The sequence below is a fragment of the Pan troglodytes genome, chromosome 9 (genome assembly GCF_028858775.2).
Source record: "Pan troglodytes isolate AG18354 chromosome 9, NHGRI_mPanTro3-v2.0_pri, whole genome shotgun sequence".
Classification (NCBI taxonomy): Eukaryota; Metazoa; Chordata; class Mammalia; order Primates; family Hominidae; genus Pan; species Pan troglodytes.
This window is the reverse complement of record NC_072407.2, coordinates 120510392-120527838: the sequence shown is the minus strand read 5'-3', so window position 1 is coordinate 120527838 and position 17447 is coordinate 120510392. Positions and strand designations below refer to the sequence as shown.

Genomic DNA, 17447 nt, shown 5'->3' with positions numbered 1-17447 from the left:
TCACTACACTGTCCAGGCTGGTCTTGAACTCCTGGACTCAAGTGATACTCCCACTTCCGCCTCCCAAAGTGCTGAGATTATAGACATGAGCCACTGTGCCTAGCCTGGACATAGCTTTGAATACAGTCTACATTAGTAAGTAAAAATAGGAAAATGAGATTAGTGAAGCCTAAGAGAAAGACATACAAACAGGTAGTCCCAGAGAAGATCCTATTTACCTCTCTGACGGCTCTGAACACCTTCTCCTCATGAGAATCCATTTCTGTGAAGGTTCTGATCTGTGCCAAGTTAACATTCTCCCGGTATCCCAGTGCGACAATTTCATCAAAAGCAAAAATCAAATCAAAACAGTGCTCAGATATTTCATTCTCTTCTAAGGCTCGGCAATATTCAGGGATCTAAGCGTGGACACCAATAAAAAAGAAAGATTTAGAATTTATCAGCAGCTATATTTCCAAGTCTTATCCTTTAGAGTACATAAATTTCAATAACCTAAATCCCTTTATTAGCTACTTCTAGTCTTTATTTTATTTTTTGAGACAGAGTCTCACTCTGTTGCCCACGCTGGAGTGCAGTGGTGCCATCTCGGCTCACTGCAACCTCCATCTCCCAGGTTTAAGTGATTCTCCTGCCTCAGCTTCCGGAGTAGCTGGGACTACAGGTGTGTACCACCACGCCCAGCTAATTTTTGTATTTTTAGTAGAGACGGGGTTTCACCATGTTGGCCAGGCTGGTGTTGAACTCCTGACCTCAGGTGATCCACTTGCCTCGGTCTCCCAAACTGCTGGGATTACAGGCGTGAGCCACTGCGCCCAGCCTAACTCCCTGATTTTTTTTTTTTTTTTTTTAAGACAAAGTCTAACTCTGTCACCCGGTCTGGAGTGCAGTGGCATGATCTCGGCTCACTGCAACCCCCACCTCCTGGGTTCACGCAATTCTCATGCCTCAGCCTCCTGAGTAGTAGGATTATTGGTGCCCGCCACCATGCCCAGCTAATTTTTTTGTATTTTGAGTAGAGACGAGGTTTCACCACGTTGGTCAGGCTGGTCTCAAACTTCTGACCTCAGGTGATCCACCCGCTTCAGCCTCCCAAAGTGCTGGGATTACAAGCGTGAGCCACCACGCCCAAGACCCTGATTCTTACAGCCGGGTGCAGCGGCTCATGCCTGTAATCCCAGCACTTCGGGATGCCAAGATAGGCAGATCACCTGAGGTCAGGAGTTCGAGACCAGCCTGGCCAACATGGTGAAACCCCGTACAAAAATTAGCCAGGCATGGCGATGCACATCTGTAATCTCAACTACTCGGGAGGCTGAGGCCAGAAAATTGCTTGAACCTGGGAGGCGGAGGTTGCAGTGAGCCAAGATTGCACCATTGCACCACTGCACTCCAGCCTGGGCAAGAGCGAGACTCCGTCTTTAAAAAAAAAAGAATCAGGGTCTTGCTGTGTTGCCCACACTAAAGTATAATGCCTGTGCACTTGAACTCCTGGCCTCAAGCAATCCTTCTGCCTCAGCCTCCTGAGTAGCTTGGACTACAGGCACATGCTACCGCACCTGGCCTTAGCCTTCATTTTAAGCAAGACTTTGGCATAAAGTCTTAGAAGGTGTGTGTGTCTGTCTGTCTGTCTGTCTGTCTCTGGATCAGTAAGTCTTACCTAAGTCTTCATTTTAAGCAAGACTTTGGCATAAAGTCTTAGAAGAGGGGGGGGTGTGTGTGTGTGTGTGTGTGTGCGCGTGCGTGCGTGTGTGTGTGTGTCTCTGGATCAGTAAGTCTTACCTAAAAAACATTACCTAAAAAGCATAGCCAAACAAGTGTCAGAACTAGAACGGCAGATTAGAACAACTGCTTAAGAACTGGGAAATGAAACAGTAGTTCCCATATTCTTTTGAGACATCTATAGTCTAAGAGGACACCCAATAAATGTCTGCTGAATAAACAAGGTGCTGCAGCAATAAGTCGCTGGGGTGGGGAGTAGGAGCCTGCAAACTGGTTAGCATCAGCTGCTTTGGAGGAAAAACTGTTTCACATAAAATGTAAAACAAAAAGTGGAACCCAGTATTATAGCAGTACTCTTACCACTCTTGAGAAGAGCCTTAGGGTCTCCAAATCTTCTAAAATGTTGCTGTTTTTGGTAGTGATCAGTACCATATACAGTTTCTCCATAGGCTGGTAGACATATCTTACACTCTCTGTTTCAACAAACGTATGTTGTTTTCCAGTGTTCATGAGCTTTGGAAAAGCTGCTAATAAGCCCTCAATCCGAGTTCGGGTCATTTCCACAAACTGTCGAGAAACAATAGCCTTTCCTGCTTTTGTGCAGACCGCTGCTGCCAACAGCACCTGCCAGGAACATATGCATAAGTAAGTACTAATTAATTATTTCTTCACATCTGTTTTCTCAACGTCTCAGGAAATGTTCCATAGAATGACATATTTATTTAGTGACATGACTAGTAGTAGTATTATTTTTAAGACAGGGTCTCACTCTGTCACCCATGCCGGAGTGCAATGGCAAGACCACAGCTCACTACAACCTCAAACTCCTGGGCTCAAGAAATCCTGAGTGGCTGGGACTACAAGTGTGTGCCACCAAGCCTCGCTAATTTTTAAAAAGCTTTTAGTAGAGACAGTGTCTCGCTATGTTTCCCAGGCTGGTCTTGAACTCCTGGGTTCAAGCGATCCTCCTGCCTTGGCCTCCCAAAGTGCTGGGATTATAGGCGTGAACTACCACGACCAGCTGACATGACAAGTAATAGAATACTGACTTTCACAGGCACAGTGGCTCACACCTGTAAACTCAGCACTTTGGGAGGCCAAAGCGAGTGGATTACTTGAGGTCAGGAGTTCGAGACCAGCCTGGCCAACATGGCGAAACCCCATCTCTACTAAAAATACAAACACATTAAGAGACTTAGACATGTCAATCAATCACAATGTATAAATCAAATTTGAACAGTGACTGAATAATTGACAATATTAAAAATTATTGCTAATTTTTTAGGTGTGAAAATATGCTATCATGGTAATATATTTTTATGTAAGGAATACTTATATATTTTTAAAAAAGAGTTGTGTAGTTTTGAATCCTTCCATAGTCTCTCATATTAAAGGTGCTCCCTCAATGACTTTATATTGAACTAAAAGAATTGTCTGGGATACATCTTATCTTCAAACTACGCTAGTTTTGCATGTAGTACTAACAAAAGGTCACTGGATTTAGTAATTATGCTGAGGATCAGAATTCACAATTTCTTTCTTTTTTTTTGGAGACAGGGTCTCACTTTGTCACCTAAGCTGGACTGTAATGGTGCAATCTTGGCTCACCGTAGCCTCAACTTCTGGGCTTGAACAATCCTCCTGCCTCAGCCCCCTGAAAGGAGCTGGGACTATAGGCAGGTGCCACCATGCCTGGCAAATTTTTGTATTTTCAGTAGAAGTGGGGTTTCACCATGTTGCCCAGGCTGGTCTTGAACTTCTGGACTCAAGTGATCAGCCCACCTTGGCCTCCCAAAGTGCTGGGATTACAAGCATGAGTCACCACGCCTAGCCAGAACTCACAATTTCATGTGTTGAATATCAGTTATAAATATTCCTTTTAAAAGCAACTATCCTAATACTATATAAATGGGTTTTTATGACTTGGGATAAAATTTCCCAAACTGCCAATATATCACACATGGATTCAAAACTGCTAAATACCAAACTGATGATTCAAACAGTGGCCCCAGTGATGACATGATGTTCATAAAGAATCTAGAAAAAATTGTTTTATTAATATGAAAATGGAAAAAAGTAATTATTTCTAAATTAAACTTTATTTAAAACATATACATATAAGTGAATTATTAACTATTTTAAGAACATATTTGACTATTTTTGCTACCTTTTTTTTTTTTTAAGACGGAGTTTTGCTCTTGTTGCCCAGGCTGGAGTGCAATGGCAAGATCTCCGCTCACTGCAACCTCCACCTCCCAGGTTCAAGCGATTCTCCTGTCTCAGCCTCCCAAGTAGCTGGGATTACAGGCGCCTGCCACCATGCCCGGCTAATTTTTTTTTTTTTTTTTTTTTGTATTTCTAGTAGAGATGGGGTTTCACCATGTTGGTTGGCCAGGCTGGTCTCAAATGCCTGACCTCGGGTGATCTGCCCACCTCGGCCTCCCAAAGTGCTGAGATTACAGGCATGAGCCACCGCCCGGCCTATTTTGGCTGCATTTTAAAAAGTTTATACAATTGGCAAAAAGCTTTCCTTCTTAATAGTCTCATCAGAAAAGTAGGGAATTCCCTTATATTTGGGATCATTTCACATTGGTTTCTCCTTTTCCTAAAGACTTAGAACTAGTGTCCCTAATTTGCAAAGAACCAAGCTGATATTAGAAAAACTAAATGACTGGGAGTGAGAAAATCTATTTTCTAGTTTTGTTCTTCTATTTACTATCTGCCTGACCTTCAGTTACCCAACCTCTCTTAACCTCGTTTCTTTTCCTATAAAATGCAGCATTATCTAATGACCTTACAAGCTATTATGAGGGCCAAATGACTATAATGAAACCGTACTTCAAAAGTGCTATACAACTTGTAGCACATATATTCATGATGTAAAACAGCACCATTAGTAATAATAAACATGCATCTCATGAAAAAAATTTATGCCACTTCAAGGTAATGGATTTTTCTTTTTTTATTAAAAAAAAAAAAAAAAGAGAGACGGGGTTTTGCCATGTTGCCCAGGCTACAAATTCCTGGGCTAAAGTGATCCGCACACCTCAGCCTCCCAAAGTGCTGGGATTACAAGTGTGAGCCACAGCATCCGGCCAAGGCAATGGATTTTTGCCTTTGTCAATATTTTGATATTCAAATAATGAATATTGACTCTCCCCCCAAAATTTTACATATAGTTTCAGGGAATGCATTGATCCTCTAGAGAAGTTATTTCAAATGGCCCATAGAAAATCCCCTCATGTGATGAGAAATATTATTAATAAATGGGAGCATATTGTAAATGTAATCCCTGTAGAGCCTCCTATCCCTAAAAGGTTGAGAGTCATAGCTCTAGGAAGTCATGGTCCTCTATGTTAGAATTTTATGAGGTTTTGAAGGAATAAGACAAATCAAATGAACACCTAAAGAAAGGACAGCTCAGACCAAAATTTCAGACCTATATAAACATGCTGCATTTAATAGAAACCCCATATCTAATAATAAACCTGTTAGAAACAATGTTTATAGGCTCAAGGGTAGTTCTTAGGTTTCCAACTGGAGTTAAAAACACCTCTATACCATACAAGTAAAATTTAGGTAAAAACATCAAAAGCAACTTGAGAGGGAAAAAGGAACAAAAAGGTGTATGTTACTATCCACTTTATTTATTTATTTATTTATTTATTTATTTATTTATTTATTTATTTTTTGAGAGAGTGTCTCACTCTGTAGTCCAGGCTGGAGTGCAGTGGTGCCATCTTGGCTCGCTGCAAGCTCTGCCTCCTGAGTTCAAGCAATTCTCATGCCTCAGCCTCCTGAGTAACTGGGACTACAGGCACAGGCCAGCACCACCAAGCCTGGCTAATTTTTCTATTTTTAATAGAGACAGGGTTTTGCCATGTTGGGCAGGCTGGTCTCCAACTCCTGGCCTCAAGTCATCTGCGCGCCTTGGCCTCCAAAGTGTTGGGATTACAGGAGTGAGCCACTGCACCTGGCCCATCCACTTTACTGATGAGCATGTTCAAAAACTAATTATAGGTACTGGTAATCTCCATTTTTGCGATATTATAAGAATTAACTGAGTAATTATTTATCGAACATCTACTATACATACAACATGCTTTCTGAGAATTAAGATGACACAGGCTAGCATTCTGCCTACAAGAAGCTTAATAGGGATAAGACACAAACACAAATAACTGTAATATGAGGCAGAATGTGTTAAGTAACATGAGAGAGTAACCGATAAAGTGCGTGGAAATTCAGAGGAAGAGATTACTTCCAGCTGGTAAAGTCAGGGATGACTTGATAGAAGAAACAGCATTTAGGCCGGGAGCGGTGGCTCATGCCTTAATCCAGCACTTTGGGAGCCAGGGCAGGCAGATCACCTGAGGTCAGGAGTTCGAGACCAGCCTGGTCAACATGGGAAAACCCTGTCTCTACCAAAAAATTAGCCAAGTCTGGTGGTGCACGCCTGTAGTCCCAGCTACCGGGGAGAGTGAGGTGGGAGGATTGCTTGAACCTGGGAGGCGGAAGTTGCAGTAAGCCAAGATCATACCACTTCACTCCAGCCTGGGCTACAAAGTGAGACTCTGCCTCAAAAAAAAAAAAAAAGAAAGAAAGAAAGAAAGAAACAGAATTTAGATCATGCTTTGATGAATTCCAGGATTTGTTTGTTTTGAAACAGAGTCTTGCTCTATTGCCCAAGCTGTAGTGCAGTGGCGTGATCTTGGCTCAGTGCAGCCTCAACCTTCTGGGCTCAGGTGATTCTCCCACCTCAGCCTCCCAAGTATCTGGGACTACAGGCACAGGCCACCACACCTGGCTAATTTTTTGTATTTTTCTGTAGAGACAGGGTTTTGCCATGTTGCCCAGGCTGGTCTCAAACTCCCAACCTCAAGTGATCTGCCCGCCTGAGCCTCCCAAAGTGCTGGGATTACAGGCATGAGCCGCCACACCTGGCCAGAATTCCAGGATTTCAGTATGTCAAGATGAAGAAAGCAGTAGGGTAAAATCATATGTCTCTCTTTGAGTCATTCCATTATCCAGATACAAGCAAAACAAGGCTTCCAAAATAGGACCATAGTTCCCCATACTAAGTATAGCATAAATCTCCGAACACCCAGGACACCACAAATTACAGGTTCCAGGCAGTTGACACAGGTCTCTCTGTTACAGCTACTAATATGGCTAGAAGGTATGGTCACCTCTAAACATGATAAATTTATCCTATCCTAAATTAACATTTGTCTTCTTAAAGTTCTTGAAATAATAAACCTCTTTACATTAATGTTTACTGGTTTGACAATTATTAAAATATAGCATATACTAAAAGGTAAGTTAACAATTTTCCCTATTGAAATTTGATCTGATTTTCTCTGAGGAAGAATTAATAAATATGATTACAAAGTTTTTGTTTTTTTTGTTTTTTTTTAACATTTTTGGAAAAAAACATTCCAGATCTAAAAGGAACTTGCAAGAGCCCTTGATTGTCTTACAGATGTGAAAAATGAGGGCCCATAAGTTAGATGATCTCTCCAGGACTGTTAAAAAAAAAAAAATTCCCTCATGAAGTTGAGCTTTGCCAAACAACTTTTAATAATTCTTACATGGTTTGAGTACACTATCTTTGGACTAAATAACAACTCTCTCCTACACAGACTTAACTACATGAATTGTTAAGTGCCTCAAGTAAAAAAAACCTGGAGAATTAGGTTTCTGTTCTGCCTTTGCCACTAATTATGTGACCTTGGATAAGTCACTTAATTGATTATTGAAATATCCCTAAAATAGGAGGTTAGTTTACATGAAATCCAAAGTGCTCTGTGTCTTTAAAGTTCTGTAAGTCTAAGCATTTGAAAACTACAATAACAGAAAAAAAAAAAAAGAACTACAGTGACAGAAAATGTACAATACTTCCATTTTATACCCACTGCTCCAGTTCTAACCACTTTGGAACAATATTTTATAGTAACATTAGGCTGCCAGAAGGCAAATTGTCTAACCATAACAAATTGTGTGTGCAAGAGAGATACAAGAATAACAGGTGGTATAATAATTCAGGATAAATATGCACAACTCTCTCTCAAAAAAAGTCAAGTTCTTTCTTGAATCTCTAAATGCTTCAGGATCCCTTACTTCCAGAATTATAGTCACCTTCTCCTTTGTAATTCACCGCAATATTTTATACACATATACATGCACACACAATTCATGGTCATATTAAGGCTAGTTTCTATAATTGTCAGGGAGGACTGTTCTGTCTTTTCTATTTATATGAAGCTATTATAGATAAAATCAGAGAGAAGATTACAATAAAATGTAGACCACATACGAAACCTAAAACTTGAGAAGTAATTTACTCAGTGAGGGTTTTAAGTCCATCACATTTCTATTCTAAAACAAAAGCTTGCAGAGAATTAACACACACACACACACACCCGTTATCAGTTTCTGCAGTGAACTTCTATATGAAGACATAAATAGATGGCAAATCAATGGAAACTCAAGAGAATCATTTTCTTTCTTTGCTGTCCCTCAAAACACAATTAAAAAGATACATAAATAATACAGGGGCCGGGCGCCATGGCTCACACCTATAATCCCAGCACTTTGGGAGGCTGAGGCGGGCAGATCACGAGGTCAGGAGATCGAGACTATCCTGGCTAACATGGTGAAACCCCGTCTCTACTAAAAATACAAAAAAGTAGCTGGGCGTGGTGGCAGGCGCCTGCAGTCCCAGCTACTCAGGAGGCTGAGGCAGGAGGATAGCTTGAACCCGGGAGGCAGAAGTTGCAGTGAGCTGAGATTGTGCCACTGCACTCCAGCCTGGAGACAGAGCGAGAATCCGTCTCGAAAACCAAACAAACAAGAAAAAAAGTCAGAACATGTTCTCATTAATTTGCAGAATACAAAAAAAAGATCAAATCAAGGCCCGCATGCCTACAGTCCCAGCTACTTGGGAGATGGAGGCGGGAGGATCGCTTGAGGCTAGGAGTTCTAGGCCGCAGTGCACTATGATAGCGCCTGTGAATAGCTACTGCCCTCCAGCCTGGGCAACATAGTGAGACCCTGTCTCTTTAAAAAAAAAAATCAAAAGATGCCTTTCTTTGTACTTTATTTTATGATGAAGTCATGAGAAAGCATTTGTTTCTGCATTTGTTCACTTATTTATCTATTGGAACTTTGCAGTCTAGGACATTCTGCACTTCAATAACTAAAGCCAAAGGGAATTTATTTTTTAAAAAATCAATGTTTACGTACTGATATCTGCAACTTACTTTGAAATGTATATTTTTTTTTAATGGAGAGAGGGATGGATGGATGATTAGATGCATGATAAAATATAGTGAAATGTTAGTTATAGAATCTAGTTGGTGGTTATATGGGTATTCACTACAAAGTTCTTTCAACTTTTCCAGATGTTGGAAAATTTCATAATGAAATGTTGAGCTAAAATAAACGCTGGAAATTTTGATACAACTTTTAGATAAAAATTTCACCCTATCTGGACATTTCTACTGTCCAGGGATCTGTTTGTAAAGGAGCAGGACCCAAAAACATTACACAGAAATCATACCAATGTCTTAACACTCTACAGAGCAGAATGTACTGAGATAAATTGTTCTCCAGAGTACACAAATCTGTGGGTATCTGGATCATGTTAAGTCCCAAATAATTCAGAAATATGTGACACAACTCTATGTATACGTACACATGTCAAAATAGCATGCAAAAGTTATATTTTATATATATCACGTAGGGCTTTACCATCCCTCAGTTATCAATGAATTAAAAATACTAAGTTCCAAGAACCTTTTAACAAATAATATTTTTAGAAAGATTACCTTTATCTGGTTTATATAATACAAGACCTTAACTTTACTATTAAAATAAAAATATGCTCTAAAATGCATTATTAATTCCAGGGTGTAAACGGGAACTGAGTTTCAAAATCACTAACCAAATACAGAACCTCCTGGAGAAACTGAAAATACAAGTTTCTGGAAATTTTGTGTCCAACAGAAAAATTTTAGGAGGCAAACCTGTTTGATGCAATTTATATACCTGAGGCTGAGAAAAGCTGTTCAGTGGCCTAAAGTCCAAGCATGAATTCCCCCCATTATCCAAGTTCTTATCTAAAGGGTTGTCAATAGAACTTATTAGGATTGCCACCAAATTACATTCTGTCATCTCTCAGGTACACTGGACGATGTTTTAAATCAAGTTATCTATTGACAAAAGAATAAAAAAGAACAGAACAGAACATCCTTCAAAAGACTAAAGGACATAAGGTGCACTGAAAAATAAATTACTAGCTTTTTTGAAACCAAAGAATGTCTACTACTTCATGAATATCCACAAATCACAGCGATAAAGGAAGATTGAGTGATGTCAGCAGTTCTGATTTCCTCCATCCTCAACCACATTAACCTTTCTCATCCTTGTAACAGATGAGTATACAAAGATAACGCATGTGAAGGCAAGTAACTGGTCTCGGAGGCTAACCCATCCCTCTTACTCCACCTCCTGTGAGACATCTGACTACGACATGCCACATACACATTTTTCTTCACCTGGACAATAAGTTCCTTGAAGGCAAACCCTGTGTTCTCTGGAACTTGCTCACATTTTCCCAGTGGTCTACACAGTGTATGTACCCCGAGTCACACTAACAAATGGACACAAGTGAGTTCTGCGGAAGTAGTGGAAGGTTTCAGAGACACTTGGGTCCTATAAATTAGTGTTAGAAGTTACTCCTTTCCGCTCTGTGTCTCCATTTCCCCCTTCTGAACAAAAAGAAAAATTTCTGGACACCAGTGGATTTGCATTTCGAGTTATCAACGGCCTAGCAAACACCGGGGGTGGGAGACAAGCTCTGATTAACAGAAGGACCAGAACCTCCGGAGACAGGCCCAGCCTGCTGAGCCTAAGCGCCAGGGAACCGGCGGGACAGCATCAGTTCCGAGGTCCGCAGCCTGGGACCCGCACCACCACCACGAAGTTCTCGCAGAGCAAAAACGCCGGGCCGTCTCAGGGGCAGGTCCCAGCAAACGAGGGAGTCCAGCTGGTTGGGGGGTGGTGCGGAAGCGGGCACGACGACAGATGGACTGGAGTCAGCTCCATCGGATCTCCAGGAGACCGGGCACAGGAGGCCACACTGCTCCCCGAGCCCCGAGCAAAAGCACTCTGCCCTAGACCCTCAGGGCGGGGCTCCTCCGGCCCCTGCCCCAGGCCCGCCGACAAGGAGAGACGGTGAGGCTCGGACCCCAGGAGTTCGGGTCCTGGCTCGGATCTTACCATGGTGAGGGCGGTGGTGGGGCGCGCCCGCACTCCGGCTCCACTGGGGATAGGGGTAGGGTCTGGGGAACGGGAGCACCAGCAGCTCTGGACCTGCTGCCCCCTTGACAGGAACCGCTGCCGCTTCGCCTCTTGCCAAGATGGCGGCCCCAAGCCACGTCTTCAACCGGAAGCGGCGCAGGTCAAAGGGCGGGGGGCGGGGCCTGTGGGCTGGGGAAATTGAGGGTACCGCGCTCCGGTTACGATTAAGCACAGGAGGTGTAGGGAGCGTTCACCCTCCAGCTGTGGAACCTCGTATCTCTCCCCTTTCACTGTCATCGCCTTCATTTATTTTGCGTCACATCTTACAGTTTAACAAGCCGCTGGCACAGCCACTATTATTTAATATACAGGATAACCTGTGTGCATAAAGGACTAGTATCCGGAATATATAAAGAACTTTTTTTTTTTTTTTTTGAGGTGGAGTCTCACTCTGTCGCCCAGGCTGGAGTGCAATGGCGTGATCTCGGCTCACTGCAACCTCCACTTCCCAGGTTCAAGCGATTCTTCTGCCTCAGCCTCCGGAGTAGCTGGGATTACAGGCACGCGCCACACCACGCTCGGCTGTTTTTTGTATTTTTAGTTGAGACGGGGTTTCACCATGTCGGCCAGGCTAGCCTCAAACTTCTGACCCCAAGTGATCCGCCCGCCTCAGCCTCCCAGTGTTGGGATTACAGGCGTCAGCCACCGCGCCTGGCCTAAGAACTCTTATAACTCAGCAATAAAAAGACAAATACAGTATTCCTGTCTAAAAATGGGCTTCATCTGCAAAATGGAGGGAGTAGAAAACACAAAATTAAAATGAGCAAAAGATTTGAATAGATATGTGTCCAAAGAAGATATATAAATGGCTACTATGCACATTAAGAAATGTTGAATATCCTTAGGGAAATGGAAATCAGACCCGTGGTGAGATGTCACTTCACACTCACTAGGATGGCTATCATAATAATTGTTGGTGAGGATGAATGTAAAATAGTGCAGCCACGTTGGAAAAGAGTTTGGCAGTTCCTCAAAAAGTTAAACAAAATTACCACATGACTGAGCAATTCCACTCATAGGTACATACCCAGGAGAACTGAATATATGTCAACACAAAAATGTGTACTCTAATGTTCATAGCAGCATTATTCATAGTAGCCAAAAAGTGGAGACAATCCAAACAAATCCATTCATCAATAGATGTGGCATATATATGCAATGGAATATTATTTAGTCACAAAAAGGAATAAAGTACTGACATGCTACAATATGGATGAACCTTGAGAATATTATGTGAAAAAAGACGGATACAATGGGGCACTCATATATGATTCCATTAATACGAAAGATCCAGAATAGAAGAAAATCCACAGAGAAAGAAACTAGCTTAGTGGTTTCCAGGGGCTCAGGAAGGGTAGGAATAGAGAGTGACAGTTAATTAGTGTAAGATTTATTTCTGGAATAATTAAAACATTCTGGAATTAAGCCAGGCATGGTGGCATGATCCTAGAGTCCCAGCTACTTGGGAGGCTGAATTGGGAGGATGGCTTGAGACCAGGGGTTAAAGGTCAGCCTGTGCAAATTGTGAGACTTAGACTCTTAAAAAAAAAATAGTTCTGGAACTAGATAGAGGCAAATATACTAAAAACCACTAAATTGTATAATTTTAAAAGGTGAATTTTTATGATTTGTAAATTATATCTTTAAAAAAACATGCACTGGAAGCAGGGCAGTTGTGCTCATGTCCATTTTGTATATGAAGAAAATGGTGAAAAGTTTAAGTGACTTACCCAAAGTTTCTAAACCAGTATATGATGGAACCAAGACTCAAAATCTGTTCTTGTGATTCTCATGTTATTTCTTGTATGCCAAATTTCAGATTTTTCAGAGTATAGCTGATTCAGTAGTTCTTCCTTAAATCATTTTATCCTACATCCTTAGCTCAACCGAACAGCACTCATCCATATTAAACCTGTATGTCCACAATTAAGTATAATAGCAACTTTTAATTGAGTGCTTCATTTGTGTCAGGTACTTTACACATGTTATTTCCAATCCTTTACATCAATCAAAATAAAGATACTGAGGATCAAAAAAGTTAAGCATTTGTCCAAACTCACACAACTAGTAAGTGGTAGAGCCAAGTTCAAAGTCAGTTTTTTCCTGGCTGGGCGCGGTGGCTCACGCCTGTAATCCCAGCACTTTGGGAGGCTGAGGTGGGCGGATCACAAGGTCAAGAGATCGAGACCATCCTGGCCAACATGGTGAAACCCCATCTCTACTAAGAGTACAAAAAAAAAAAAAAATTAGCTGGGCATGGTGGCGCGTGCCTGTAGTCTCAGCTGTTCGGGAGGCTGAGGTGGGGGAATCCTTGAACCCAGGAGGCGGAGGTTGGGTTGCAGTGAGCCGAGATCATGCCACTGCACTCCAGCGTGGCGACAGAGGGAGAATCCGTCTCAAAAAAAAAAAAAAAAAAATAGTTGGGCGTGGTGTCTCACACCTGTACTCCCAGCTATCTGGGAAGCTGAGGCATGAGAATTGCTTGAACCTGGGAGGCGGAGGTTGCAGTGAGTTGAGATCACAACACTGCCCTCCAGACTGGGCAACAGAGTAACACTCAGTCTCAAAACAAACAAACAAAAAAACAAAGTCAGCTTTTTCCATTAAAACACACTGCCTCTGTATCTCCTGTGTGTTCCCTAACATTTATTGAACACTTACAGCATACCAGCCATTACTCTAACTTCACACAGATTATCTCATTTAATCCTCACAAGAATCCTCTGAGATAGGTACCTTTATTGTCTCCATTTTACACATGAGGAAATCAAGGTACAGAGAAGAAAACTATCCCACCACAGGTCTCATGGCTAAAAAGTAGGTAAGCGAGGGTTCAAACAAAGGCTGTTCAACTTTGGACTATACCCTTAAGCACTGCATTATAGACTTCTTGCTCTTACCCGTATCAATTCCATCTCCAATGGCCTTCTAATAGAAATCTTTAGAAAGCTCAAATATTTTTAAATTTTATATGTCTGGGAGGATATATGTCAAACTGTATTTTAAAGTTTTTTTCATTAAAAAAACTTTTTTAGAGAGATGGGGGTCTTGCTATGTTGCCCAGGCTGGTCTCGAACTCCTGACCTCAAGCAGTACTCCCATCTTGTCCCCCCAAAGTTCTGGGATTGCAGGAATGAGCCACTGAGCCCAGTCAATATTTAAAAAAAAAAAATTTTTTTTTTTTTGGGAAGGAGTTTCGCTTTTGTTGCCCGGGCTGGAGTGCAACGGTATGATCTCAGCTCACTGCAACCTCTGCCTCCTGGGTTGGAGGGATTCTCCTGACTTAGCCTCCCAAGTAGCTGGGATTACAGGCATGGACGACCACGCCTGGCTAGTTTTTTGTATTTTTAGTAGAGATGGGGTTTCACCATGGCCAGGCTGGTCTTGAACTCCTAACCTCAAGTGATCTGCCTGCCTCAGCCTCCCAGAGTGCTGGGATTACAGGCGTGAGCCACAGCTCCCGGCCTATTTTTAAATTTTTTAATTGACACGTAATACTTGTACCCACTGGCCAGGTGCGGTGGCTTACGCCTGTAATCCCAGCATTTTGGGAGGCCGAGGTGAGCGGATCACTTGAGGTCAGGAATTCCAGACCAGCCTGAGCAACATGGTGAAACCCCATCTCTACTAAAAATACAAAAATTAGCTGGGCGTGGTGGCCCATGCCTATAGTCCCAGCTACTCGGTGGGAGAATCGCTTGAACCCCGAGGCAGAGATAGCAGTGAGCTGAGGTCTCGTCACTGTATTCCAGCCTGGGCGACAGAGTGAGACCCTGTCTCAAAAAAAGAAAAAAAAAGTGACAATGGGTACAAACTTTCTTTAGGGGATGATGAAATGTCCTAAAAAAGATAACAACTGTACACATTTATGGGGTAACTTTTTATTTATTTATTTATTTATTTTGAGACAGTCTCACTCTGTTGCCCAGGCTAGAATGCAGTGGTGCCATCTTAACTCACTGCAACCTCCGCCTCCCGGGTTCAAGCGATTCTCCTGTCTCAGCCTCCGGAGTAGCTAGGATTACAGGCATGCACCACCACACCTAATTTTGTATTTTTAGTAGAGATGGGGGTTTCACCATGTTGGGACAGGCTGGTCTTGAACTCTTGACCTCAGGTGATCCACCTGCCTCGGCCTCCCAAAGTCCTAGGATTACAGGCGTGAGCCACTTCACCCGGCCCAATTTTAATTTTTGTTACAAAAAGCAGACATATTTTAAGAAACATGGAACAAATTCTTATTTTTTTAGAAAAGTAAAAATCCTGTTAGAAACTATTGCCTTATTGTAGCACCTTCCAGGGCTTCCAATTTGGATCTCAGAAGCTCAGCAAAGACCAGTTGATGCTGCTTCTTTGGAAATATAACGGTAGCTGAATTAAACCACAGAAGAAAAAGCAACCCTGTAAGCATGCTTCTTGAGGAGTCCCATAGTGGCAGTATATTATAATGGTTAAAAGCAGAGACTTAGGAATCAGACTGACCTGTGTTTGGCTGCTATTTTCAGCGCTTATTATGAGCGACTTTAGGCAAGTTACTTTAACTGTCTAAGCCTCAATTACCTAATCTGTAAATTGGCAGTAACATCTATCTCATAAGGTTGTGAAGTAAATTAGATGATATAATCTAAGTGCTCCCCACAAAAAAACTAAGTGCTCCTACATAGTAAGTACTCCACATTACATATCCACTTTTACGAGCAAAACAGATCACAAATTTTTTTTAAATGCAGTTCTATTTTTAACTATCAGTATCCCAGAAAAGCTGTCTCTCATTTTTTAAAGGCACTTTCCTTGTTTACCTCTGGTAGGTTTTCAGGGTCAAATTTCCAATATTATTTTCTTTTTAAAATTTATTGCTATTATTATTATTTTGAGACGGAGTCTCGCTCTGTCGCCCAGGCTGGAGTGCAGTGGTGCGATCTCGGCTCACCACAACCTCCACCTCCCGGGTTCAAGCAATTCTCCTGCCTCAGCCTCCTGAGTGGCTGGGATTACAGGCACGTGCCACCATGCCTAGCTAATTTTTGTGTTTTTAGTAGAGACGGGGGTTTCACCATGTTGGTCAGGCTGGTCTTGAACTCCTGACCTTGTGATCCACCCACCTTGGCCTCCCAAAGTGCTGGGATTACAGGCGTGAGCCACCGTGCCCGACCAAAAAATTATTATTGTTATTATTCATTATTTGTATTTGAGATGGGGTCTTGATCTGTTGCCCAGGCTGGAGTGAATGCAGTGGCCCAATCTCGGTTCACTGCAACCTCTGCCTCCCTGGCTCAAGCAATCCCCCCGCCTCAGCCTCCCGAGTGGCTAGCACTATAGGCGCGTGCCACCACACCTGGCTAATTTAAAAAAAATTTTTTTTTTAATTTTTAATAGAGTGGAGGGGGGCGGTTCCTGCTATGTTGCTCTAGCTGGTCTCAAACTCCTGAACTCAAGCAATCCTCCCACCTCTACCTCCTGAAGTGCTGGGATTACAGGTGTGAGCCACCGCACCTGGCCTCCAATATTTTATGTTTCTCTCTCCCTGACTTCCCAAATTAATTATGTCCACAGTTTGAAAATATTTGTTCCTTACATCTCCGTTCACTCATTCCTCGATTCATCCACCCAAGGAGCATTGTTAGTGTCTAATTTCTGCAATGCACTGGTGTTACAAAGCTTAAAAATTAATTAGACACAGGTCTTGCTTTAAATAAGTTAACAGTCTTCTTTAGCAAATAAGAAAGACAGGACACAGAGTGAAAAAAAAATTTTTTTTGCGACGGAGTCTCGCTTTGTTGCCCAGGCTGGAGTGCAGTGGTGCGATCTCGGCTCACTGCAAGCTCCGCCTCCTGGGTTCATGCCATTCTCCTGCCTCAGCCTCTCGAGTAGCTGGGACTACAGGCGCCCACCACCACGCCCGGCTAATTTTTTGTATTTTTTAGTAGAGACGGGGTTTCACCGTGTTAGCCAGGATGGTCTCGATCTCCTGACCTCGTGATCCGCCCGCCTTGGCCTCCCAAAGTGCTGGGATTACAGGCGTGAGCCACCGCGCCCGGCCCACAGAGTTAAATTTGAACCTCAGATACCCGAGGAATAATTTATTGCTATAAGTATGTTCCATTCCATGGCACCCTGTGGAGGGGAAAGACTATAGTGTAATATAGTGCTAGAAAAGGACTTACAGAGTGCTGCGAAATTCCCCCTGGAATGTGTCTACATCCTGCTAAGACTGATCTGGGAGCAACTGCATCCCCAGAGATTGTTGTCCTAGGGGAACAAACGCACACCTTGTTTCCAGATTGAAGGGCTAACTCTACACCAGCCCGAAATTTATCAGCCGGCGTTGCCACCCACAGCCGCTAGATGCCGCAACAGACGTATTT

The 17447-nt window shown here is 42.5% G+C and overlaps 1 protein-coding gene across 1 annotated transcript in view; it reads right to left on the bottom strand.

Moving 5' to 3' along the window:
* Positions 1–11192, bottom strand: part of ARCN1 (archain 1) — a 30535-nt gene extending 19343 nt beyond the window's left edge. Inside the window, exons 1-3 of the mRNA XM_508795.7 lie at positions 11002–11192; positions 2080–2343; positions 219–398 (exon numbers count right to left, since the gene is read on the bottom strand). Coding sequence (XP_508795.2) covers positions 219–398; positions 2080–2343; positions 11002–11004 — 447 coding nt within the window. The 5' untranslated portion in view covers positions 11005–11192. The remainder of the gene's footprint in view (positions 1–218; positions 399–2079; positions 2344–11001) is intronic.
* Between the last annotated feature and the right edge of the window lie 6255 nt (positions 11193–17447).